Genomic DNA, 27,419 nt, shown 5'->3' on the forward strand with positions numbered 1-27,419 from the left:
CGCAACGAGGATTTAGGTGAGCAGACATTTATCTTTCATTTATCATGTTTTTAAGTGCAGTGTAATTAGGTTGAATACCAAGATTTAGCCATTAAAAATACAAACTCACAGGAAATGTTTCTCCAAGATCTATAGATTCTATATCATGTTTTTAAGTGCAGTGTAATTAGGTTGAATACCAAGATTTAGCCATTAAAAATACAAACTCACAGGAAATGTTTCTCCAAGATCTATAGATTATTTTACGGTATCATTCATTCCACACAAATTAAACGCTAAGCTGATGAAAGGAATTTTTTGCACATTCATTTGGAAATGGATTCATGTGTAGGCTGATAAATTACATTTGGCTTGCAGTAATACGGAATACGGAATGCGATTCCTGTGTGTGTGTGTGTGTGTGTGTGTGTGTGTGTGTGTGTGTGTGTGTGTGTGTGTGTGTGAAGTTGGATATCTTCAGAGGTTTTTAAAGTCATGATGATTGACAAATGAACAGACAGCAAACCATTTGTTTGATTGCATATATCTATACAATATTTAATTTACAATATAAAGTGAATTACAGTTAAATAGCAAACATTCCCTTTCTTCTCAGGATAAAGATCACATGTAAATGTGGCCCATCGTGTGTGTGTGTGTGTGTGTGTGTGTGTGTGTGTGTGTGTGTGTGTGTGTGTGTGTGTGTGTGTGTGTGTGTGTGTGTGTGTGTGTGTGAAGTTGGATATCTTCAGAGGCTTTTAAAGTCATGACGATTGACAGATGAACAGACAGCAAACCATTTGTTTGATTGCATATATCTATACAATATTTAATTTACAATATAAAGTGAATTACAGTTAAATAGCAAACATTCCCTTTCTTCTCAGGATAAAGATCACATGTAAATGTGGCACATCATGCTTTATTGCTTACTACAGTAGTTAGGGCAGACATAACTAATGGATTCAATGGAATGCTTTCATTAAACCTTTTTTACGTAGGTATATTGATACAAGTTTACAGGGGAAATAGAACTATACACAGTAAAAATACTTAGATATCAAAACATGTTAAAAACTGTCCTCAATGATAATTCCATTTATCAGTACATGAAGCACGTTTTAGTATGATAGTCCCTTTAAAAAAAAATAAAAAAATTTCAAAGCATAACTCTCTACTTTGAGTGATGAGTAGTCATTCCTGATGATCTGGGGTGTATTTCTCGAATGCGTAGTTGTTAGCCTGTAAGCAACTTTGGTAGTTGCCAATGGGAAATTGCATTGCAAACAACAAAAGTAGCTAACATAGTAAGCAACTACGGTTTCGAGAAATGCATCCCAGAAGTGTCCATCACCAGGCCTAGAGAGTAAACTCCCTGCGACTAGTTTGATCCAATCAGCTCTGAATCAGAAGGATGTTTAGAGCTTTCAAGAGAAACAGCTCAGCTATGCACTCAGCTGTGTTGAACAGAAAAAGTGAACCAGTTTGTGGCTGACTGGATAATGCCTCTTTTCCACTGCCGGTTTTCTGGTAGGCCTACCAATGGACACAGCGCGACTCAGCCGTCACTTTTTGCTTTTCGAATAGGCACGCACGACACAATAGCTCAATAGTAAAGCAAAAAGTGCAGAGTCGCGCTGTGTCGAGCTGTAGGCTTACCAGAAAACCGGCAGTGGGAAAGTGATGTGGCTGACATATTGGTGAGTGGAGCCGCGTACAGTACAAGCGACTAAAAAGTTAAGGAAAACATGGCAGAGGTTTCAGTGTCTGAAACCTGCAATTCACAACTGTGTAGGAAATCAAAGTTGCATCTAGTAGTACACAGAACTAGCCTGATAAACCAGCCTAAATGTGAGACCGGAGTAATTTAGTCTGGCCGCGATGAACGATACCTTGGACGATTGCTGATGAGAACAACCTCTTGTTTTTTCAAACCGTCCCTGCGCTGACGTGCTTTCCCAACGGTGTTGCAAGCTTCGTCGTCACTCCCTCAAAACCTGCCCGCTTTGATTCAAAACAAATCTCTGCGTTGTAATTGGTTTTGCCAGACTCAGGGCACAGTGTTCAAAACGTTCTCAGATCCGAGGCCAGACCCACTCGCAGCTGGTTTACCAGGCTAACACAGAACCTGAAGCATGCCATGTTAGAGGACTGGTGGAGCACAGTCTCTGAGTGGCCTCTCTTGACCCTGCCAACATAGCGTGTGCATCCCAATATGTGTCCTTGCCTCCTCCACTAGTGCTTGTCTCCTCGTCCCGCCTCCTGGCCCCTCCTCCGTGGAGAAAACGATAAAGTTTCCCAGCTGTCTAGCCTGGTGAACCAGCGCCACCCGCTGGACGGCAAAATGTTTCGTCTACGGGTGGGTCTGGCCTCGCATAATGATTCAATGAAGCCAGAATGCCAAGAATCTGGCAAACCAATTACAACACAAAGATGTGTTTTGAATCAAAGTGGGCAGGGTTTTGAGGGAAGTTTGTTCTCATCAACAATCTTCGGATGTATTATGCATCGAGGCCAGACTAAATTAGACATCCACATTTAGTCTGGTTTATCAGGCTACCAGCTGTCAGCCTCGCCACAACAACTTTTGAGGGACTGTTTTTCATTCATCATCCCAATTGCAAATGAGAAAAAGACTTTACAATTGAGCTTTTGCAAGATATTGAAATATAATGCTGTTGTCAGTGATGTCATCATGACGAGAAGCAAGTGGAGGAGGCAAGTGGAGGAGGCAAGGTCACATATTGGGATGCACCCAGCATCTACTAACTAGCCCTTTGAGGAGGACAATGATTAAGAAAGTGAGGTTAAACTTTACTCGACGCCGGTGTCATATGCATGTCATTACAGTGTCACAATAGTGTCATGACACAGTCATAGATAAGGCATTTAACATTATGTCAGTGTCATAAAGATTTCATGACTGTAGTGACATTTGGTTATGGCAAAGACAACCTCAAGGCCAATAGTCATAAAATGTCTATGACATTGACATAATGTTTATGACACGTGCAAAACGGTGCCATGACACTGTTATGACACTGTAATGACATGCATATGACACCGGTATCAAGTACAGTGTTACCGAAAGTGATTAGACATTGCCCCCTTTTTATTCATTCATTGCAGGTCAGACAGGCGTTGATGAAGGCTCTTGTAGCCAAAGTGTCTGTCTGACACCTATAATCCTGTAATTAATGACAAAAAAGGGGGGGGGGGGGTTGAAAATAAAAAGTGATGTGTAAAATATAGCATTGGCATGATCTTATCCCTTTACAGCAGCCCAGATGATCAGGCCGAGGACTACAGCTGCAATCATCAACACCACTATGAGGATGCAGATCTTCTTCCTGGACCTTTGCTGGAAAACAAGAAAAGAACATTACATTACATACAACCACACATTGCTCATTACATACACATTGCTCCAGGGACTGTAACCAATACCCTGTACCTAAATAACTGTAAGGGGTCTTACACACCAAGGCGGTAAAGCGTCGCGGAACGGCCACGTTTTTTACCGGCGACGGTGAAAATACATTGAAACCTATCTGTCCTTACACACCAACCGGCGGTAGTCGGGCGTCAGCGGCGCGGGAGCCGGCTCTGCGCCGCGCTGCATTTGGAAAATAGAACTCGAGCGTATTTTTCACGCCGGCGACCGGCGGTGTCTCATTCAAATGAATGGCAACGTAGCATGCTAGCTTTGGCTGTGGCTAGGGGTTTGAATAGGACTGGCCGCGCACGCCGACGCTGTCAGTGTGCAAGGCAGAGAAAAGCACGCCGGCCAAAACTAAGCAGAAAGACCGCGTCCGTCCTGCGACCGTTCCGTTCCGCCTTGGTATGTTTTGGCCCTAAGAGTATGGCCCGCGGTATGCTTGCTGTAGGATAAGCGTGCGCAGGCACGATTCGTTCATGAGCGCGTTAACCTGCGTAGTTCTTGCGAATTTTATGCACGTTACATACTGCAACCAAACGTGTGCGTTAGGTGCGATATCTTCAAACTCGCTGGGGGGCAATTGTAGGAAAGACTGCACAGTTCCATACGAGTACTTCTGTAGAAAACGACGATGGCAACTTTTCAAGACCGTCTCGAGCTTGTCCGAAATTACAAACATTCGATTTGCGATCATACTTCCCCGTTGCACTTTGACAAAGGAACGTGCAAATGTAGAAGTAGCAGTATCGTCTCCTTGCCCGGGTAGTCCTTATTTTGTTTTGTTTACAGTCTGTGTTCCCAATTTACGGATCACGATGCTGTTCTCTCTGCCCCCTGGATGACACCGCCAGTATTTTGCATGTTGATCTACTGCTTTTAAAACAAGCATGTGCAGTCAATTGCTCGCTGTGACACGCGTAATTTGCGGCTTGTAGCAAGCATACCGAGGGCGTAATGTTATGTAATGTACTCAATTACAGTAATTTCAGTAAATGTCATTAGTTACTTTCCAACTCTGACGCTTTTCCCCCCCTGCAAAACGTAATTCGCTAGTAGAAAAGATAATAAAGATTCGCTAGTAGTATTCGAAATCCAAGCAAATGAGAAATCGTGAGCGTTTCTTACCTGGTAATCGGCTGCTCTCGCCAACTGCTGAGTAGCAGACTGCACGTTGAGGTCAGCACTCTCCACATTGGCCTCTATGCTGTCTGAAAAGACAAACGACAAGCCACCATGATGAGGTCATCTGGACAGATGGTCGGTCAGTCATGGCTAGTACAACTTCATGAGTCTTTCTTCGGGTTTCAGTAAACGCACACCGTTTGAGGTGCGTACGGCAGACAATTAGACTCAACTTGAAAAAGAATGGTCGTCGCACACTCAGAACTTCATGCGGTTACATTTAATAGGACCCTGATGAAGGCGTAATCCGAAACGTTGGTCTTATTAAATGTAACTGCATGAAGTTCTGAGTGTGTGACGACCATTCTTGTTCGAGAACAACTTCATGGCCAGTAAATAAGCATTGCTCTACCATCCTTTATCCAGCTTCATGGTTGAAGTGCCCTGTCAGGTCAAGGTACCCACATTGGCCACAATAAAAGAGCCACTACAATCAGGGAAGTCAGCCTAATGGTTATTCAAATATTAATTTGAAATGTGTATTACAGTCGGCCCGCATACACCCTTGATTAATAGTAATATGACTTGAACATCAAATTTGGTATGTCACAGGAATATGAGTGGGACCAGGCCAGTGTAACATGTCCCACTCATTTACAATACATTATGTGGTGTGCACAATGTTTTGGGAGTTTAAATTGTTTTTAAAATTAGAATTACAAGGACTGAGCCTATGCATGGGTTATCAGGATGTAAATAAAGATATACTATTAAATACAGCTGACCTGTTGTTTGGATTTTTTTGTATTTCTTTTTTTTTTTAAATGCCCCTTTTGAAATCCTGAGCCCCTGCCCGTCCTAAGGTCCTTGCACGGCCCCGTTTGTGAGCTCATTGGCCACATCTCCGAGGGCCTCATTATAACCCAAAATGCCGTCATTAGTGGCCTTCAAGTTCACACCTTCGATTGAGTCTCTGCTGAGTGAGCTTGAGAGGCTGCCCCACAGCGAAGCAAGGAGTTTAGTGAGTGAGTGAGTGACTTAGTCTGAGTGTGAGCTCCCCATTGGTTTCCTTGTCAGAGGTGTTAAAAAAATATGTTGTTTGTGTTGTGTTGCGTCGGCGTATAATGAGGATCGAATTTCTGGCTGCGCAACATGGCGCTAAGATTGCACCATTGTGTTTTGGGGGGTTTCGGTGTGTGTGTGTGTGTGTGTGTGTGTGTGTGTGTGAGATTTGTTTACACATGCTTTGTTTGAGCACTGCCATAGCACTTCCATTGGACGTAATAGAACCAAACAGGCCTAGGTGGTGCACTAAAGGCCTTAGACCATACGGCTTCAAACAAAACAGCACATCTATGAATCAAACCCCAGCAAAATAATAACACAAACAGGAATTACCAGAAACAAAATCCATCATCATCAATAGACCACACTCATACTAGATTACTGCCAGTGAATAAGGACCAAAACAATTAAATGTGCTTGAGATGAGATTGAAAAGTACCGTATGTGACACGAGTCAGTACCGCGTGCAGTAGAGTGTGTTCTGGGTAGCTATTGCCCTGGTGTGTGGATCAGGGCTCTATTTTTTTTTTAAAGGGACACTGTGTGAGATTTTTAGTTGTTTATTTCCAGAATTCATGCTACCCATTCACTAATGTTACCTTTTTCATGAATATTTACCACCACCATGAAATTCTAGGTATTCATTATGACTGGAAAAATTGCACTTTTCATACATGAAAAGGGGGATCTTCTCCATGGTCCGACATTTTGAATTTCCAGAAATAGCCATTTTTAGCTGCAAAAATAACTATACTTGGGCCATACTGGAAAATATTAGTTTATTACTTAGTAAACTATCATGAAAAGGTCAAATTTGGCAATAGGCAACACAGTTTCAATGAGCAGCATAGTTGCAGTACCTTTTTTGACCATTTCCTGCACAGTGTACCTTTAATGCCTTTATTTGATAGGACAGTCTGAGATGGTGACAGGAAGCGAGTGGGACAGAGAAACGGGGTGGGATCGGGAAATGACCCCGGCCGGACCCAAACCGGGGTCCCCGTGGGCATGCAAACCCAAATGTGGAGGGCTTAGTGCGCTACGCCATAGCACCCCCTAGGGCAGGGGTGGGGAACCTACGTCTCGAGGGCCGTTTGCGGCCCTTGAGGCCGTTTTATCTGGCCCCCAATATAATTTTAATGTTATGCAGCTTCACATGAAATATGACATATTTTGTAATGGAATCTTAGAAAATACATTTGCAATACAATTAAGTTACATTCAGGGGACCTAAAGAAGGTGGGGTCTGTTTTAAATGTGGCTGCCTTCAATATAGGCCTAAGGTGCAGGGAGAAATCCTGTTTGTGTTCATAATCAGGGATTAAAGCAAAAAAAAGTAATCTGACTGAACTTTTTTACCGGTTAGGCACCCGATCGAGTATCACTCCGTAACCCTACGAAAACCAATGTAGGTTGCAAGGAATGGTGCCAGAGCCAGCGGCATAGGCAGACGGGGCAGTCGCCTAGAGCAGAATAGGCCTATGTCTTGAGGGCGCCAGTAATACCAAAAAGTGCCACAAAATCAGAACTTCAACCAACATAAATCTTTACACTTCACATGAACAATGAATATTCATTATACACTCAGTAGACCTATATAGACTCAGTAATGTGTACCTGTAGGTACTAGATCAGATGTGCTCAATCAGATGTAGGCCTACAATGCTATGTTTACAGATGCCAATTTCTAAATACAAAAAAAGGAAAGAGGGCGGGCAGGCCTAGGCCGCTCGCTCACCAGATTGACTAGAACTGGCCGAGAATGGAGGCATAATGGATACTATATCAGACTGCAAAGATTGAACTGAAATTTGGGGCATGTTTTGGTTATTTCCTCTTATTTCTACCCATTGTTTATGAATTGTTCACAACATCATGCAGAATGGATTCACAATGAATGCTGCTTCAAAATGGTAGCTGATCTCACAGAATTATTGACTTGGAATTGCAATGTGTTGATACAGTGAGTGATCCCATTATGGGGTTTTTTGTTGTAGTAGTAGGCTATATTTTGTCTTTCACATTAGAATGGGCAAACACTGTTCTGGTGAAAGCACTGGTGCGCATTGCTTGCAGTTGTATTTCTGACATTTAAAAAGCCCTGATCATAGCAATCAGAGGGAGAAAACTAGCTTTAATTATTTGTATGTTTTTCACCCTTCGGCCTTTTTCAGTATTCATCCTGTTACAAATAACTTCTTGACGTTTACAAACAGGGTGCGGTATGTCTACCTCTGTGTTCTACCGTTTTGAAAACTACTGGCTACTTTTTTGCTTCTCGATGTGCGGTGCCAAGCACAGGCTTACCATTGATTTAAAAAACGTCCCCGATTCTTCCTATGCGCACGTGTTCTACAAGCTGACAGGACGCAGCAGACACGACAGTCACAGACATACGCCTATCGTTTACAAAAGTAACACACTTTCCCAAGCTTGTCGCGCAGCTTTCCACTCGAATTAAGGCAAATCACCCACCCATCAGTCCTGAGTGCGCAGTGCGCAAATAGGCTAACTGAACTCAAACGAAACGCATAGTCCGAGAAGATGGGCACAGACGTTGAGCCACTCAAAAACAAGCGCACACACAACTGTTGCTGCTGCACACTATTCCAGTTAGCAGAAATGGCGTCACACAGTAACCAGCCTTGAAAGTGAAACAAACGTCGAAACGGCATTTATCGACCATGAGTCCACCCATCAGAACACTGCTTCCCAGAACAAGACGTGGCATAAATTGGCTCTGCCAGGGATAGCCTATCCGTGACCCAAATGCAACCCATTTTAACTTATTTCTTGAATATATATATCGGCAACAACAAAGTTAATCTGCTATGAGTAGGCTACAGATGAGACTGTGTATCCGTTGTCAAAAAGACAAGCTCTACACGCAGCCACACAAACGCGCTAAACTTTGAGGATGAAACGCATGGTAGGCTATCCTAGTTAGCTGCCATAGTCGTCCCATTGGGGCTATGAATAATGCTAGTAAGAGTCACAATGCTTAAAAGGCAAACCCTTCATGAAAAGGACATCATACGCAGTCGAAGTAAACTATTCATTTTTTTTTCTAAATATCTGCCACGGCAGGTGCAATGATATGGAAACGTCACTGCACTTTATACATTGTATTACAATTATTTTCTTTTCTGCCATCAGCAACAATTTTGGCTATTTATTTTTTTAATCTCTCGCGTTGCGCTGCCACAGAATTGTTGACCGCTCGTGTACTTTTTTTTGGAACACGGAAGAACAGGGGATGACCCAAAACTAGGCTACTGATGAGTGAATGTTGTATCACACCGCCAATGGTGGAGTGTATAGCCTAACTACATCCGTAGGCCTACACCAAACACACCTCTCGTCCCCTTCTCATGACCAGGAGTGCTCTCGATTTGAGTTCAGTTGGAAAGTAAAAATTGTAAATTAATTGACATAAATTATACGGACGGAAATCCGTCCAAACGAAAATCCAGTTGACGGAATTCCGTCGTAGCGACGGAAAACTTTAATCCCTGCATAATACGGCCCTCGGAGGACTTTAACGGCCCTCGAATGAATTTGAAGTGGCCCTTCGAATGTAAAAGGTTCCCCAGCCCTGCCCTAGGGCTCCACATTAACCATTCTAATGCTGCTGAGAATTCAGTTTAGCTGGTAGAAAATAAAAGTTACTAGCCACTTTGACCCATTAGTGGTTGTGCGTTTGACTGGTAAGATAAAACGTCTACACGCCATTTTGAAAACGTTAACTTAGAGCCCTGTTGAAGACATAAAACGACTGAAATAATTCTCACCTATCATGTCCCCTTGCTCATGGACCATCATCCCCAGGTCTTTGAAGATCTCGTTGATATCTGTAATATCAGACTGAGACACAAACACACACACACACGCAAACACACACACACACAGTTACCGCATGCCGCATTAAACCTGAAAAACCTTTTTATTTGTCACACTTATAATGCCCAACAACAGCAGAGTCTACAGAAGTGTCCATGTGTTATGTCTGTGTGTGTATGTAGTATGGCCTTGATCCCGCTCCTGAATAGTGTGTGTGTGTGTGTGTGTGTGTGTGTGTGTGTGTGTGTGTGTGTGTGTGTGTGTGTGTGTGTGTGTGTGTGTGTGTGACCTCCAGCTGTAGTATGGCCTGTGTGTGTGTGTGTGTGTGTGTGTGTGTGTGTGTGTGTGTGTGTGTGTGTGTGTGTGTGTGTGTGTGTGTGTGTGTGTGTGTAGTATGGCCTTGATCCCTCTCCTGAAGAGTGTGTGTGTGTGTGTGTGACCTCCAGCTGTAGTATGGCCTGTGTGTGTGTGTGTGTGTGTGTGTGTGTGTGTGTGTGTGTGTGTGTGTGTGTGTGTGTGTGTGTGTGTGTGTGTGTGTGTGTGTGTGTGTGTGTGGTGTTCTACTTACTGCAACCCTGTGTTAATGTACTATAAAAAAAACGAACCCTACTTAGCGTCTGCACTTGTTGTTCTGTATATTTCCTGTAGTGCTCTTGGTTTCCACTAGTGATCGAGTCCTCGATTGGAAGTCACTTTGGTTAAAAATAAAGTGTTTGCCAAATGCAATGTAATGTAGTGTGTGTGTGTATGTGTATGTGTGCCACATCTAGCTGTTGTATAGCCTGTGTGTGTGTGTGTGTGTGTGTGTGTGTGTGTGTGTGTGTGTGTGTGTGTGTGTGTGTGTGTGTGTGTGTGTGTGTGTGTGTGTGTGTGTGTGTGTGTGTGTGTGTGTGCCACATCTAGCTATTGTATAGCCTCTGTGTGTGTGTGTGTGTGTGTGTGTGTGTGTGTGTGTGTGTGTGTGTGTGTGTGTGTGTGTGTGTGTGTGTGTGTGTGTGTGTGTGTGTGTGTGTGTGTCTCACCTCCAGCTGCAGTATGGCCTGTGTGTGTGTGTGTGTGTGTGTGTGTGTGTGTGTGTGTGTGTGTGTGTGTGTGTGTGTGTGTGTGTGTGTGTGTGTGTGTGTGTGTGTGTGTGTGTGTGTGTGTACCACATCTAGCTAGTGTATAGCCTCTGTGTGTGTGTGTGTGTGTGTGTGTGTGTGTGTGTGTGTGTGTGTGTGTGTGTGTGTGTGTGTGTGTGTGTGTGTGTGTGTGTGTGTGTGTGTGTGTGTGTGTGTGTGTGTGTGTGTTTTGTGAGAAACTAATGAAGTATCAACCACTTGTGCAGGAAATCACTGTGATGGGCTACAAATGCCAATATATAGTGCTTGTATTTGGAAGTTTGGGCCACGTGCATAGACTGGCCACTAGGGGGCTAAGGATGCTAGGCTTCCCAAAAATGAATGCAAAAAGCTTGCTTAAATATTGTTCAATATCATCACTAATTGGTAGTCGACACATATGGAGAAGAAGGTGCTGTGTATATCCTTGAGACTTTTACCCCACGGACTATTGATCACTGTGGTGACACTTATCTAGTTCATGCCTGAGTATCTTTGCAACTGACAAATTTGTGTCTATGGAAACTCAATTTTGAATTGTGGGCACAAATAAAGAAGTAAACGGTGACCTCCAGCTGCAGTATGGCCTGTGTGTGTGTGTGTGTGCGTGCGTGCGTGCGTGCGTGTGTGTCACCTCCAGCTGCAGTATGGCCTGTGTGTGTGTGTGTGCGTGCGTGCGTGCGTGCGTGTGTGTGTGTCACCTCCAGCTGCAGTATGGCCTGTGTGTGTGTGTGTGCGTGCGTGTGTGTGTGTCACCTCCAGCTGCAGTATGGCCTGTGTGTGTGTGTGTGTGTGTGTGTGTGTGTGTGACCTCCAGCTGTAGTATGGCCTGTGTGTGTGTGTGTGTGTGTGTGTGTGTGTGTGTGTGTGTGTGTGTGTGTGTGTGTGTGTGTGTGTGTGTGTGTGTTCTACTTACTGCAACCCTGTGTTAATGTACTATAAAAAAACGAACCCTACTTAGCGTCTGCACTTGTTGTTCTGTATATTTCCTGTAGTGCTCTTGGTTTCCACTAGTGATCGAGTCCTCGATTGGAAGTCACTTTGGTTAAAAATAAAGTGTTTGCCAAATGCAATGTAATGTAGTGTGTGTGTGTATGTGTATGTGTGCCACATCTAGCTGTTGTATAGCCTGTGTGTGTGTGTGTGTGTGTGTGTGTGTGTGTGTGTGTGTGTGTGTGTGTGTGTGTGTGTGTGTGTGTGTGTGTGTGTGTGTGTGTGTGTGTGTGCCACATTTAGCTATTGTATAGCCTCTGTGTGTGTGTGTGTGTGTGTGTGTGTGTGTGTGTGTGTGTGTGTGTGTGTGTGTGTGTGTGTGTGTGTGTGTGTGTGTGTGTGTGTCTCACCTCCAGCTGCAGTATGGCCTGTGTGTGTGTGTGTGTGTGTGTGTGTGTGTGTGTGTGTGTGTGTGTGTGTGTGTGTGTGTGTGTGTGTGTGTGTGCCACATCTAGCTATTGTATAGCCTCTGTGTGTGTGTGTGTGTGTGTGTGTGTGTGTGTGTGTGTGTGTGTGTGTGTGTGTGTGTGTGTGTGTGTGTGTGTGTGTGTGTGTGTGTGTGTGTGTGTGTGTGTGTTTTGTGAGAAACTAATGAAGTATCAACCACTTGTGCAGGAAATCACTGTGATGGGCTACAAATGCCAATATATAGTGCTTGTATTTGGAAGTTTGGGCCACGTGCATAGACTGGCCACTAGGGGGCTAAGGATGCTAGGCTTCCCAAAAATGAATGCAAAAAGCTTGCTTAAATATTGTTCAATATCATCAATAATTGGTAGTCGACACATATGGAGAAGAAGGTGCTGTGTATATCCTTGAGACTTTTACCCCACGGACTATTGATCACTGTGGTGACACTTATCTAGTTCATGCCTGAGTATCTTTGCAACTGACAAATTTGTGTCTATGGAAACTCAATTTTGAATTGTGGGCACAAATAAAGAAGTAAACGGTGACCTCCAGCTGCAGTATGGCCTGTGTGTGTGTGTGTGTGTGTGTGTGCGTGCGTGCGTGTGTGTGTGTCACCTCCAGCTGCAGTATGGCCTGTGTGTGTGTGTGTGTGCGTGCGTGCGTGCGTGCGTGTGTGTCACCTCCAGCTGCAGTATGGCCTGTGTGTGTGTGTGTGTGCGTGCGTGCGTGCGTGCGTGTGTGTGTGTCACCTCCAGCTGCAGTATGGCCTGTGTGTGTGTGTGTGCGTGCGTGTGTGTGTGTCACCTCCAGCTGCAGTATGGCCTGTGTGTGTGTGTGTGTGTGTGTGTGTGTGTGTGTGTGTGTGTGTGTGTGTGTGTGTGTGTGCGTGCGTGTGAGTGTGTCACCTCCAGCTGCAGTATGGCCTGTGTGTGTGTGCGTGTGTGTGTGTGTGTGTGTGTCACCTCCAGCTGCAGTATGGCCTGTGTGTGTGTGTGTGTGTGTGTGTGTGTGTGTGTGTGTGTGTGTGTGTGTCACCTCCAGCTCTAGTATGGCCTTTGTGTGTGTGTGCGTGTGTGTGTGTGTGTGTGTGTGTGTGTGTGTGTGTGTGTGTGTGTGTGTGTGTGTGTGTGTGTGTGTGTGTGTGTGTGTGTGTGTGTGTGTGTGACCTCCAGCTGCAGTATGGCCTGTGTGTGTGTGTGTGTGTGTGTGTGTGTGTGTGTGTGTGTGTGTGTGTGTGTGTGTCACCTCCAGCTGCAGTATGGCCTGTGTGTGTGTGTGTGTGTGTGTGTGTGTGTGTGTGTGTGTGTGTGTGTGTGTGTGTGTGTGTGTGTGTGTGTGTGTGTGTGTGTGTGTGTGTGTGTCACCTCCAGCTGCAGTATAGCCTGCTCCCGCTCCTGGATGAGGGACAGGTCCTCCTCCCTGATGGCCTCCTCCTCCACCTGTACCTGCGTCTGGCTGTCACTGGCAATGCGGAGCAGAGGAGGAGAGGAAAGTAAAGGAGGAGAGGAAATGAGGAGAGGAAATGAGGAGAGGAGGAAAGGAGGAGAGGAAAGCGGAGCAGAGGAAAGGAGGAGAGGAAAGCGGAGCAGAGGAAAGGAGGAGAGGAAAGCGGAGCGAAGGAGGAAAGGAAAGAGGAGCAGAGGAAAGGAGGAGAGGAAAGCAGAGCGAAGGAGGAGAGGAAAGGAGGAGAGGAAAGGAGGAGAGGAAAGGAGGAGAGGAGGAGAGGAAAGCAGAGGAAAGGAGGAAAGGAAAGGAGGAGAGGAAAGGAGGAGATGAAAGAGGAGGAGAGGAAAGGAGGAAAGGAAAGCAGAGCCAAGGAAGGGAGGGAGGACAAAAATTAAAAGCCGCATTTCGTAATGAATTTCGCATTATGTAACAATTTATTACAAGATGAGAAAAATTGTTACAAAATGCGTTCAAGAAATGTATTATAAAATTCGGAAATAATTACGAAATGCGGAAATTGTCACTGAATTATGTTATCATTTATTCCGCTATTATATATAATGCGGTGTTATTACATAATGCGGTGTTACAGTCAGCCTATCGGTCTTTGTTCCTTTGCATTCATTGACAATAGGACAGCCTTCTTTTGCAAATGTAATTTGAGTTTAAAAGTTGTATCTGCTTACTCTCCAAAGGGATTAGAACCTCCTCTGAACTCTGTGTCTGGACCACCACCCTGGAATGGACCACAAGAGGAATAAACATCTGAATCATCTGATAAAGAAGAATTATTTACAAATGCCTCACACAGTCTGTAACACCCTGTATGACTTGACACCATCTGTAACAGTCATTTCAAGATTCAAGATTCTTTTTAATGGTCCCGAAGGAAATTTGTCTTGGACATACATAGCTGCCACATACACACAACATTAATACACATGACGCCAAAAAACAAAACAACAATAAACACATACATACAGTACATACATACATACATACATATATACATACAGTACATACATACATACATACATACATACAGTGCCACGTAGCAAAGAGAGATATCCTCCGCGCTCCTGCACTTCACAATCTGGTGCGTCTCGGGAAAGGACTTGGTAAATGCAGGAGAAGAAAGGAATCACCGGAGCATCTTCAGATGTGGAAAATAACTTGTTTTATTGGGCAAGCGCCAAGACTAACGTTTCGACGTTCACACGTCTTCTTCAGAGTCAATAAGAAGACGTGTGAACGTCAAAACGTTAGTCTTGGCGCCTGCCCAATAAAACAAGTTATTTTCCACATCTGAAGATGCTCCGGTGATTCCTTTCTTCCCTTGCATACATACAGTGCCCTCAGAGATACCCAAGTGCATATCTACTACTTTCGAAAGTAAAATCTGTACAATGCGGCATGTATTACGTTGTCGTTTGAGGAGGAGGAAATACAACATGTCTTGTGACAGCACGGACTGTGAGAAACATAATTTCGATTCATTTTAAATGTCTTGTAGTTACATGTGAAGAAATTGAAAATGAAGCAAACTTTGACTCTACACTTACTGATACTCTTGAGCTGGCCCGGACTCTGGCTACAAACTCCTTCTCCTTCTGTGCCGCCTGTCTCTGGGTTCTTTGGACGATTGCCAGGGCATTGGAGAAATCATTGACAAGACGATCTTTCTGGATTTTTCTTTGGCGCTGCTACAGTGAGAAAGAAGAAGAAAACGTCAGTGACATCAGGTAGTCTTCCAGCTGTGTTTAAAGATTAACATGCACCTCAAAATGGTACCTTTGGGACAACGGATGAAGTTAGGGATCAATGCATTAATCGATTAAAAAACATTAATCGATAATTCAACTGACAAGAGACCCAGGTGAAATGGGCATGTGAAGAGTGTGTGTGAAGAGGGGTGTGAATAGTGAATATTTAAATTACCTTTGGATTAAAGAATTTAAATAGATTTAATTTAAATTTTTAATTAACATTTTTCAGATTTAGTAGGGCTTTTTTTCCGAGAAATATTGAGATTTCGGGGGGAATTTTGCCGCTTATCAATCGTAAGTTGATCGATAAGGCTATCAACTAATGATTAATGAATTGATCGATAATTTGCATCCCTAGATGAAGTCAAGGTAACACTTTATTTTAGGGATACATCTATTAGCACTAATACATACAATGTTAATGCCTGCACAAGTAACTTGTAAGGCATGTACTAAGCAAACGCTAAGGCCTACTAGGTCCTTACTAAGGTTAAATTGGTAATAAATCCCTTATTGTGCATGAACAAGACATTTGCGAATACATGCCTAACAAATGTTTGATTTTGCTTTGTACATGCCTTACAAGTTACTTATACAGGCACATTGTATGTATTAGTGCTAATAGATGTATCCCTAAAATAAAGTGTTACCGAAGTCAATTAGCACTTCAGGTTAACCATCTTATTTCTATTTACTTTATTACTTCATTGTGAGTCTACTACAGCCAGTTACATCAAAGGATGACATATTTTTTCTCAAATCTCAGAGTGCCTCTTCTGCTCTTTCCTCTCTTTTGTTGTTTGGAAAGACATGCAATAGTTTGACTTATTGCCCTTCCTTCAGGCCAGGAGTAGAAGTGCACCACCGTTATCATCACCTTAAAACAAAATAATCCCCCCCTCTATGTGAAATTTGACTTTTCTTCCAAAATTCCCTCCTCAATATGACACAGGGGTGGGGAAACTTTTTAATGCAAGGGTCACTTCAAATTACTCCAAGGGCCGTAAAAGTCCTCCAAGGGCCTCTTGCTCTTTAGGCCTATATTGAAGGCAGCCACCTTTAAAACAGACCCCACATTCACTCGGTCCCCTGAAGTATAACTCAATTGTATTGCAAATGTAATTTCCAATATTTCTTTACAAAATATCTTATTTCATGAGAAGCTGCATGAAATGATATCAGGGTCGGATAAAACAGCCTCAAGGACATAGGTAACACCCCTGCTCTAGAGCCACCAAGACGCCAACAAGTTGCTACCGTGTAAAAATAAGATTTGAAAACAGTTCTTTCTCAAGAAAAGAAAAAGTCCAAAATAATCCCCATATAAACACATATCCTCACAGTTATGAGTTCGATTAGAAGGTAGTTACAGAAACAGAAGTATAAGAAAACACACACTTCTACACAACAAATCTGACACATTTCCAGAGGAAATGGAAGATTGAAATAAAACTGTGTGTGTTATACGGCTACCACAGTGTTCCAAAGAAGTGGAAGTGCTATACCTGGTCTGTTGTCACTGGCAACGATCCAAACTCTTTCATCAACTTGTCCGTGTCTTTGGCGAGAGTGTTGACATTGTGCTGTTTCTGCTGTCTGCGGACAAAAAGCAATGAACCGTAAGGTCACGAGTCGACGCTACACAAAGCACAATCCTGTTCTCAATGCCCAAGGATCTCCCTGCAAAGACTAAATCACAGAAAAGCAAATGTTAAGTCATAGAGGGACACAAAGCATAATCCTTTTATTTACTCAATGGCTTACAATAAATGAATGCAATGCCCCCTTTAAAGGGACACTGCGTTTATTTCCAGAATTCATGCTGCCTAGTGTTACCTTTTTCATGAATACTTACCACCACCATCAAATTCTAAGTATTCATTATGACTAGAAAAATTGCACTTTTCATAGGCCTATAGGGGATCTTCTCCATGGTCCGCCATTTTGAATTTCCAAAAATAACCGTTTTTAGCTGCAAAAATGACTGTACTTGGACCATACTAGAAAATATTTGTTTATTATAAACGTTTATGTAAAGATCAAATTTGGCAATACGGAGCCTAGTTTCAATGAGCAGCATAGTTGCAGTACCCTTTTTGATCATTTCCTGCATAGTGTCCCTTTAAGTCAAGAAGTACATCACAGCACACATCTCCATGAATTAAATGCAAAAATGTGGTTTATTACCGAAGCTACTTAATTATCTCATACCCATCTCATTATTTTTACATTATTAATGGGAGACTGAAAAATAACAAGACATGGCATAGCTTTACATTATCGACCTGTTCAACAATTAAACGCCTTACCAATCCTGTCCACCTGTACATTGCTGACCATTGCCAGTCCTAATTCCCCCAATACACTGAGGCCCAATGCCACCCCGTTCACCCATAGGCTACTACATTGATGACCATTACCAGCCCTGGGAATTCACCTGGGAATTCACCTGGGAATTCTCATGCTACTTAGGCTAGTGATATGGTGCATTCTTGTGAAATTGTCGGAAACCCAGACGTATCAATATACCTGAGTATGTATAGATAGGTTTTCTGTTTACAAACATTTGTGATGTGAGGAGGGGCAGGATGTTAAGCAGCCAACCACGTGAGCGCATTTTTTGAGTGACAGCCAACAATCAGAAGTTGAATTGTTGTACAAATGGGAAACACCTGTATAAACGGCCCCATAGGTGATTCTTAAACTATCCAGTGGATGGCGCTGTAGACAAGAAAGGCTTATCGGAACGGCACGAGACCTGAAAACCACAGGCAAAGCCACAGAGGTTTCATATCTCAGAGTTCAGAGAGAAGTCTGGCAAGGAGCAAATGTTCTTCAAGGTCAGAAGCAATGATTTGAAAAAAAGAAACAAAATGAGGGAGGTGAATGCTCTTGGGTGCATTGTGAAATTTCATTCTACTTACAGCGTGTGTCTCAGTTCTGCAGTATCCTGTGCAGTGCCCAGCTGATTAACAATCCTCTGAATCTCAGATGCTGGTTAGCATAGAGTAAAGTAGAGGAGTATAGAATTGAAAACTTTATTACAGACTCAAAAAGTTCCATATAAGATACATAAAAAGACATAAAAAACACATACAAAAACAGACAGGTACATCACAAAGCACCAGTTCATTTGAAAACATATAAACATATAGAGTAGAGTAAAGTACAGTAGATTAGAGCAGAGAAGAGTAGAGTGAGTGGAGTAGAGTCGAGTAGAGTAAAGTAGAGTAGAGAGTAGAGATTACATTACATTACATTACATTAGATAGCATTTAGCCGACGCCTTTGGTCAAAGCGACTTACAAGGAGAAACTAGTAAGGATTTAAATATTGAAGGAAATTTACAAGGAGAAATTAGATGTCTGAAGGAGGTAGTTCTGCACACTGCCAATAAGTTCCAAAAAATAAACTTGACCACTTAAAAAAGCAACGTTTACATTCAATAGTCTGACACTTTTTGTCTGGCACCTGCTACAAGTGTTTTTGGATGTGTGCACCCTACCCAAAACTAGATCCTAAACCAGGGCTATTCAATTGGAGGCCTTGGGGCCAGATGCGGTCCATGGATAGCAAGGTTCTGGCCCCCACTAGGTCTGAACAAAATAAAAACAAATATGTGCTATTTGTGACCGTGCATAATTTTCAATCACTAACACTTCAGGTTGAGTATATCTCTCCTATGCATTCACATGAGAGTGAAATCTTATCTTAAACAGTCTGATAAATAGACCATCATAAGGCTACTAAGAAATAGAGAAGCAAATGTCTGTTCTGTCTGGAAAGCTATCCACTTGTTTCACACCATAACCTCGGACACTGTGGTGCTAGTGGTTTTGCAGATTCTATGTTCGGCCCCTTTACTGGAAGGAATTTGAAAAACTGGCCCTCAGTGACTTTTAAGTGAATACCCCTTGTCATACTGTAGGTGTGCACAGACAGGGACGAGCTGGTGCTAAAGCACCTACCCCTTTACCCAACCGGATAAAAAGTGCCCTTTCTTTTTTCTTTTTTTTTTCTCTTTTTTACATTTTTGTCAATGTACTGTGGTCCATGTTGACATGATCATCTACAAATGCTTGATGATTAAAAGCATGTGACAATAATGCCCCGATACAGCCTCCATAGCAGGGGTATTCAATGAAATGTTAACGAGGGCCAGTTTTTCAGATTCCTCCCAGCAAAGGGGCCGAACTATACGTATGTATTATGGTTGCCGACTGTCAATGAAAAAAATCCGGAACACTTCACTGAGGTGGGGGGTCTGAGGGTCCCCCCCCAGAAAGTTTTGTATTTCTTAAATGTCCGTCCGTTTCAGCTCAATACGGAACCCATACTTTTATCTCTAAATACCTAAAAATGATTCTGTATTTTAAGGGGCTTTTTGGGGGCCAGAACTTTGCCATCGAAGGGCCGCATCTGGCCCCAGGGCCACCATTTGAATAGCCCTGCTCTATAGCCTAGTAAGGCAGCCGGAAGTTTCACACGCCCCCCACCCTCTCTTGAGCACCTGCCCCCCCAAAATGTCGATGCACGCCACTGTCCCTTGTCCTAGATGTGGACTTGCTCTACTTTTTACAGAAAAACAAAAATGCAACATTTGGTTGTACATATGTCGGTCTTCTTGAAAATGCAAAAAATCTATGAAAACTACAAAATAGGCCTAAAACACCGGGACACAAATTACCTTGAAGGCCATGTTTGAGGATGCACGTGTCGTGATATGTATTTATCGTGACCCCTGTATCGGGATGTGTATCTTATCGTGAAGTTGGATGTGCGCACTGTAGGCCTACCCAAAACTAGATCCTAGGCGTTGACTTATTCTGCTGGGTGATCTTGTGTATGTTGGAGCCTATTGACTTACTCTGCTGCGTGATCTTGTGTATGTTGGAGTATTGACTTACTCTGCTGCGTGATCTTGTGTATGTTGGAGTATTGACTTATTCTGCCGCGTGATCTTGTGTATGTTGGACCCTATAGACTTACTCTGCTGGGTGATCTTGTGTATGTTGGACCCTATTGACTTACTCTGCTGGGTGATCTTGTGTATGTTGGAGTATTGACTTACTCTGCTGCGTGATCTTGTGTATGTTGGAGCCGATGGTCTGAGCCAATTGGCTGGGGTCCTTGGCCACTCCGCGCTGGTAGTCCATGGCAACACATTAAGCTGCTCGCAGGATAAACTGCAGCACATGAAACATGAATAAAAGCACAAGGTGCAGAATGCAGAAGTGAAAATGAAAACCAATTTAAAAACAGCAGAGAGATACGTGCAGGCCTATAAAGCCTCACGAGAATGCACCTGCTCGGAATGGAAACCAAGACTCAGAAAGAAGCATCCCCCCTTTGGTTGTCTTCTTCTCTCCACACAAAGAATTATGCCGCAAGTGCAAATCAGATAGTAGTTATTATCAAGTTGTCCTGTTGTAGCACTTCCCTAAGGCATACTGTTTATCATACACCATCACCTGACTCATGAACTGCTTTAAGAGATTGTGTCATTGAAAATAAACCAATTTGCATTTTCAGCAAGAGCTGCTTGCCTGACAGTGAGTAAATTAGTAAAATTACTACTATAATTGTTTTAACTGTGCTGCTGCTGTGTCCACTAGTAGTTCAATTGCTGTGTGTGATTCTCCATGCTGCCTGAGAAGTACAGGACTCTTGCCTCAATAAAGTAGCTGCAAGTTGTTTATATGTCATGTTTCAACTTTCAAGTGGGATCTAATTGCTTACACAACCTACGACACAATTGCAAAATCTCACACCTGTTCTTCCAGTGTGTGTGTGTGCGTGGGTGCGTGCGTGTGGTTAGTTCTATGTTCTTTCTTCGAAGTAGCCTATGCGGAAATCCCTTCACGCCCTCTCTCTCCAATGACCGCAGCAATTTCTGGACAACAGGAGCCGTGAGATATAAAGAAACGTAGCATTAAATACTTATTCTTTCTCGAGTAGCTAGGTTAAACTACACAATTAGATGTGCCAGAAAGTTTTAAGAAAGGTTAGAAACTCTGCGCTGCTGTTTTGGGTGCATTTGTGGAAGATTGTCTACAGCTGTTTCTGGGACACCGAAACTGGACAATGTTGCTGCGCTTGATCCACGAGTCAGAGTAACGCATTCCAAATAACGAATCAGACAGAATATTAAAATAGTTCAAAACGTTAACGCCGGTGTCTTATAATCAGTGTATTTACCTTGCTCGGCTCAGATCAGTCCGTTCAGCGCTGGCTTCCTGATCTTTGAGTCATTTCTGCGTCACATGATCAGACGGGTGCGCGTTCCTCCTCTCGCACATTTCCTCTGGCTTTCTGAAAACACGCAGCTGCCAGCGAGGGGGTTGGACTCAACGAACCGGGCCCAACAGCTAGGCCTATAGTTGAGGTGTCTTTAATGGTTTTAGTCGGGCGAGAGAAAATGAAATAAATAAAACATTACCACCGCAAAGAAACTTTACTCGTAGGTAGGCCAGGCAGCATGCGGGTTGCACAATAAAGCGTAGCCTAGTTGTGCGTTAGGAGCAAGCTAAGGGGTGTGCAATAGATCATAAAAGTAAATGTGTAGCAAAGCATTTGGCGACTATTGCGATTGTTATTTTCAGTATGCTTAATGTTGTTGTTGTTGTTACTGTTGTAGAGACTGAATAAAGTAAGAGTATTAGAAAGTAAGCGTATTAGGGAAAAGTAAGACTCCTGTCATACATAGTCAATCAGAGCAACATGTTCTCCAAATATTCCGTGCTCCAGGACACGGATGTTATGGACATAAAATCTGTGTCCAGGAGCACGGATTTTGCCAATTATTTTCCGTGATGGACACACATAAGTGCTCTCTCTATACTCCCACAACTCTATGTTTCCACAGTCTTGTGTTTTCTCAGGATTTTTCTAATTTCAAATATTTTTTCTCAAAAAAATAATTTCTTATTGACAGGTTAGGGTTAGGGATTGTTTTGGTCTGGGCACAGCGCGTTTTCTTTCATTTATATGAATTTGATAGCCTAGCAAAAGGTATTTCTCAAAAATATGTCTTTAATGACAGGTTAAGGTTAGGGAATGTTTTGGTCAGGGCACAACTTAAATTGCTATAGCATTATTTTGTTTAGGATTAGCATTTGGTATGTATTTTCTAATGATAGAGTTATCACAGTGCTGTGGTAATAGCCTGTAGAAAGCACTTCCGTGTGCCCATCACGGAAAAACAATTCCGTGTCCAGGAGCACGGAAAACAATTCAGTGTCCAGGAGCACGGAACTTTGGCAAAATCTGTGCTCCTGGACACAGATTTCGTGTCCTTAACATCTGTGTCCAGGAGCACGGAATTTTTGGAGATCAGGCTGATCAGAGTTACAGTCAGCAACAGCAACTGTAAACTAAAAGGCATATAATTATATTATACAATACCGAAATGTGTCTGTGTTATAATAAAATAAATGTAGGCCTATGTATGTGCAACCTTTTCTTTGGCCTACTTTTCAGTTTTACACTGTTTTGGTCAGCAGCACCCTAAAAAGCAGAAAAACCTGTTTGGGTGAAGCCTGCTCCAGCTCCATCCTTTATGAGCGTCACTACACAAGTTCCCATGTGGCTCAGGTTCATGAGTTCATTAGTCTGATTTGATTCATGAGTAGGCCCAGCAGTAGGCTTCTAATGAAATTCAGAGTGAAGGCATTTATGTTATCATCTGAAATAGATTTTGGACTAGCTGAATCAATGATCAATGATCAATGAACTCGAAACCCACCCAATCCAGTGTGTGTGTGTGAGTGTGCCTGTGTGTGTGTGTGTGTGTGTGTGTGTGTGTGTGTGTGTGTGTGTGTGTGTGTGTGTGTGTGTGTGTGTGTGTGTGTGTGTGTGTGTGTGTGTGTGTGTTGACTTGTCACCGTATGGCTCAAAATCATGACACAAAGACGGGACAGACGGGAGGGTAACAGATACAAAATATTTTATTTTTCGGTGTGTGTGTCTGTCTGTCTGTTTGTCTGTCTGTCTGTCTGTGTGTGTGTGTGTGTGTGTGTGTGTGTGTGTGTGTGTGTGTGTGTGTGTGTGTGTGTGTGTGTGTGTCTGTGTGTGTGTGTGTGTGTGTGTCCCTTATCTCTGCAGAAAGGGGTTAAGAAATAGGTATAGATTTGCCCACCTCAGATACTATGTCACTCCTAATTCTACATCATAAAGCCTGTAAGACCGCATTAAGAAACAAATAGATTGGTGTCAGACGAATGCGGACTAAATATTTTCAGTGTGACAATTAAATACAATGTTTTCCTAAACCAGGGGTAAAACAGTCCATATATTATTGGATTTAAGGTGGAATTAAAATACCCTAGCCAGGTGAAAATCTCAAAAAGTATAGCCGGGGTGGAGAAATTAGTGTAAGGGTCGACAATGGAATTGACAAAGAAGGGCATCCAACAACAGATAAACGCCCCCACCACAATACCCAGCGTCTTCGCCGCTTTGTGCTCCTTTGCGTTATTACTCGACAACTTGACGCTGGCGTGCCCTCGGCTCACATCCTCTATTTTCCTCGCCTGCACCTTGGCCACGGAGAATATCTTTGCATACAAGCCGACCATAACGGAGCAAGGCAGGAAGAAGGCTATGAGCGTGTCTAGCGCCCCCCACAAGGCGTTGAACAGCAGGTTGCAGCTGCCGACGCAGTATATGGACCTGAGGAAGTCGTCCAGGCCCCTCACGTTTGCCCTGGTGTACAGCAGGCTGAAGGAGTAGGCGGCCGCCACGCACCAGCTCACCGCGATCATGAGCCAGGCCACGGGCAGCGTCACCCGGCTGGGGTACAGCAGAGGGTTGCACACGGCCTGGTGCCGGTCCACGGCAATGAAGATGAGGTGGAAGATGGAGACCGACGTCAGGAACATGTCGAAGCTCGAGTGCAGCAGGCAGAAGGCGTCGCCGTAGTACCTAGTGGTGGTGGGCAAAAAAAACATTAAAGTGTGTACTTGGGCAGCCGTGACCTCCTAGTGGTTAGTTAGAGAGTTGGTCTTTCAATCTAGGGGTTGCAGGTTGGAATCCCCTCTGACCTCTCCCTACATCTCCATCCATGGCTGAAGTGCCCTTGAGCAAGGCACCTAACCCCACATTGCTCCAGGGACTGTAACCAATACCCTGAAAAATAATAACTGTAAGTCGCTTTGAATAAATGAAAGCGTCAGCTAAGTGCAATGTAATGTAATGTAATAATGTACTACTACTACTTTTCTGTAAGTGCCCCCTCTGCTGGCAGAATAAGGTTATACATGATTGTATATAATGGCAATATCTTACCAGGGAAGTCAACAAGGGGGGACAAAGGGGTCAGTTGTCCCGGGGCCGGGCCCAGGGAGATGTGGGGCCCATAATTGGGTCATCGTTACATTGAATGTAGGCTATTGGGTGAGGGGGGCCCTTTCAGACGACTTTGTCCTGGGGCCCAGCCCAAGCTGTCAGCGGCCATTTAAATCACATTATGTTGCATTACGCTGAGGTGACGCTTTTATCCAAAGCGACTTACAGTTATTTTACAGGGTATTGGTGACAGTCCCTGGAGCACTGTGGAGTTAGGTGCTTTAAATGATAGAAGTCCGCAACACTGTTAACGCTCCCAGCACTGGGAGCATTAACAGTGTTGCAGACTTCTATCATTTATTTCATTTACTTCATTTGGTCCAGCACTTGTACCACTGATGTGCACGCATTCTCTACCTTCTTGAGTTAGGTGCTTTGCTCAAGAGCCATGGATGGAGGTGTAGGGCAAGATAAGGCCGGGTGGGTGGCATTCAAACCTGCAACCCTCTGATCTAAAGCCCATCTATCTCCCTGGTACCCATTCAGGCCATGGTTGCTCCCATATCGTAACAGGTCTCTTCTTCACACGTATCATGACCACCGTTACGTGATAAATACTATAGCTACAGATTTTGACATTATCCTGTCTATAGTCAGTACAAAGAAGTCCACACACTTACTCTTATTTTGGAGTGAAAACACATGACCAGTAAATATGAACATAAACAAAACATAAAACAGGGCATAATCATAGCATACAACACTTACAGATACACCATGCACAGGAAATATACAGATAAATAGGTGCATTTGCCAATTAGGGGTAGTGTTTTTTATGATACGCATTGACTCATGAGGATATTTGGCAATTCACAGCCCTAGTTCAATGTTGTTGAACCATGCTGTTGCGATTGCAGTGTCTAGCAGAATAAATTAACAATATAGGTTATTATGACTTATCACTGACATCATATTTACCTCCGCTAAGGAGCTTATGGTTTCGGTCGCGTTGGTTTGTCTGTCTGTCTGTCTGTCTGTCTGTCTGTCTGTCTGTCTGTTTGTTTGTTTGTTTGTCTGTCAGGATAACAAAAAAATATATGAATGGAATTGGATGAAACTTTGTGGAGTTGTTGGAAATGCCAAAAGGAACAAGTGATTCCATTTAGGTGGTGATTCGGATCAAGGCCTGGATCCAGAATTTCTTTTTAAAAGATTTTTCACCATTGCAAGATGGGGCGAATTTAGACATTCCAGTGTCTAACTCCACAAAATAGAAGGCTGATAGGCTTGGAAAAAAATAGGGTGTAACAAACATATTCAAAATATTCTATCAAACAGCTTCCTTGGCGGAGGTCTGCCCTCTCTGAGTGCATTTCTATACCAGCAGCCGTGATTTCAAGTTAAACTGTGCTGTTGCCATTGCAGTGTATAGCAGAATAAATTAACTAAATAAATGATCATGACTTATCACTGACATATTTTTTTTACACCATAATTAATGACATCTATAAGAGTACTACTTCAGCTTAATACAAGTCTAGTGCTAGTGGTATTTCCATGGTTAGTGGCATTTCCATTTGTTAAGCACTTTGAGCTGCATGCCTTGTATGATATAGTGCTATACAAATACAATTATTGTTATTGTTATTATTATTATTATTATTATTATTATTATTATTATTATTATTGGTAGTGTACCAGGGTCAAAGACGTGCAAAATGGCATTGCCATTCAGTGTAACGGATACCTTCTGCTGACTGTAACGGTAAAAAAAACACATGATTTTTAAATTGTTTCAAGTGAATGGATGACAGCCGAGGCTTTCATGAATTCACTGGGAAAAAAATAAATAGAAAGAGTAATGTGTTTTACAGTTACAGTCAGCAGAAGGTATCTGTTACACTGAATGACAATTTCATTTTGCACCTCTTTGACCCACCAGCATCCGTCCAGGGAGCGCGTAATGCTGAAGGGCATGACGGTGACCCCCATAGCAAAAGGCCGGCCAGGGCCAGAGACATCACTAGTAACAAACATTGTCAAATTTATGAACTCTATCCAAAGCACTCTCATTTGAGTCAAGGTAGTTTAAGTATTAAAAACCCTTTATTTTACATTGGGGTAAACATGTTAAAAACGCAGACTGGTTTCAGCCATCTGGCCTTCATCAGGGACTCCCTGACTACCTTGACTCAAAGGAGAGTGCTTTGGATACAGTTCATAAGTCTGTCAAGCCCTAAAAGGAATAACCAGATGCACCCCTTCAACCTGGAGAAAGGACTACAGAGCGCTCGCTATTCTTTCCTTTTGCAATTGAAACATTGTCAAATATTCTATCAAATAGCTTCCTTGGCGGAGGTCTGCCCTCTCTGAGTGCCTTTCTAGTGTCAAGTCTAGTCAAGTGTAGTTTACACAGCATACAGTACACATACACTACACACTTACACATGTGCAGTTTTTCAAACACTAACATACTGCTATAGACATGTACAACACAATACAATGCACACACACACACGCACACACAGTGTGCAATAAGAATGCTGACATAATACACAACCACACACACACCAGCATCCGTCCACGGAGCGTGTGATGCTGAAGGGCATGACGGTGACCCCCAGCAGCAGGTCTGCCAGGGCCAGGGACATGACCAGCATGTTGGTGGGCGTGTGCAGGCATCTGAAGTGCACGATGGACACCATGACCACCAGGTTCCCCAGCACGGTGGTCGCCATGGCGCCCCAGAGCAGCGCGTGCAGGACCAGCTGCGTGGCCAGGCTGTAGGACCCCCTCACGCACGAGCCGTTCACCGACGGATAGCAGTATTGCAGCTCCGTTTCAGCGTGTGCACCCAACTCCATGATTTTTTCTCTCTGTCTCTCTCTCTCTCTCTCTCTCTCTCTCTCTCTCTCTCTCTCTCTCTCTCTCTCTCTCTCTCTCTCTCTCTCTCTCTCAGTTTCAATGAGCAGC

At 43.4% G+C, this 27,419-nt stretch overlaps 2 protein-coding genes across 2 annotated transcripts; both read right to left on the bottom strand.

Moving 5' to 3' along the window:
- Positions 1–762: 762 nt before the first annotated feature.
- stx7l (syntaxin 7-like) lies at positions 763–21,447 on the bottom strand. The gene is made up of 10 exons (XM_063223739.1): positions 21,360–21,447; positions 20,233–20,347; positions 18,086–18,155; positions 16,667–16,757; positions 14,958–15,098; positions 14,082–14,131; positions 13,314–13,410; positions 9,397–9,469; positions 4,544–4,626; positions 763–3,340 (listed from the first exon to the last, which is right to left on the bottom strand). Exons 2-10 carry the CDS (start codon positions 20,315–20,317, stop codon positions 3,245–3,247), a joined length of 786 nt encoding a protein of 261 aa, XP_063079809.1. The 5' UTR covers positions 20,318–20,347; positions 21,360–21,447; the 3' UTR covers positions 763–3,244.
- A 1,772-nt stretch (positions 21,448–23,219) lies between these two features.
- Positions 23,220–27,310, bottom strand: LOC134468276 (trace amine-associated receptor 13c-like). Its single transcript, XM_063222219.1, has 2 exons — positions 27,018–27,310; positions 23,220–24,083 (listed from the first exon to the last, which is right to left on the bottom strand). Exons 1-2 carry the CDS (start codon positions 27,308–27,310, stop codon positions 23,351–23,353), a joined length of 1,026 nt encoding a protein of 341 aa, XP_063078289.1. The 3' UTR covers positions 23,220–23,350.
- Positions 27,311–27,419: the final 109 nt, after the last annotated feature.

This window comes from Engraulis encrasicolus, chromosome 18 (assembly GCF_034702125.1).
Source record: "Engraulis encrasicolus isolate BLACKSEA-1 chromosome 18, IST_EnEncr_1.0, whole genome shotgun sequence".
Taxonomy (NCBI): domain Eukaryota; kingdom Metazoa; phylum Chordata; class Actinopteri; order Clupeiformes; family Engraulidae; genus Engraulis; species Engraulis encrasicolus.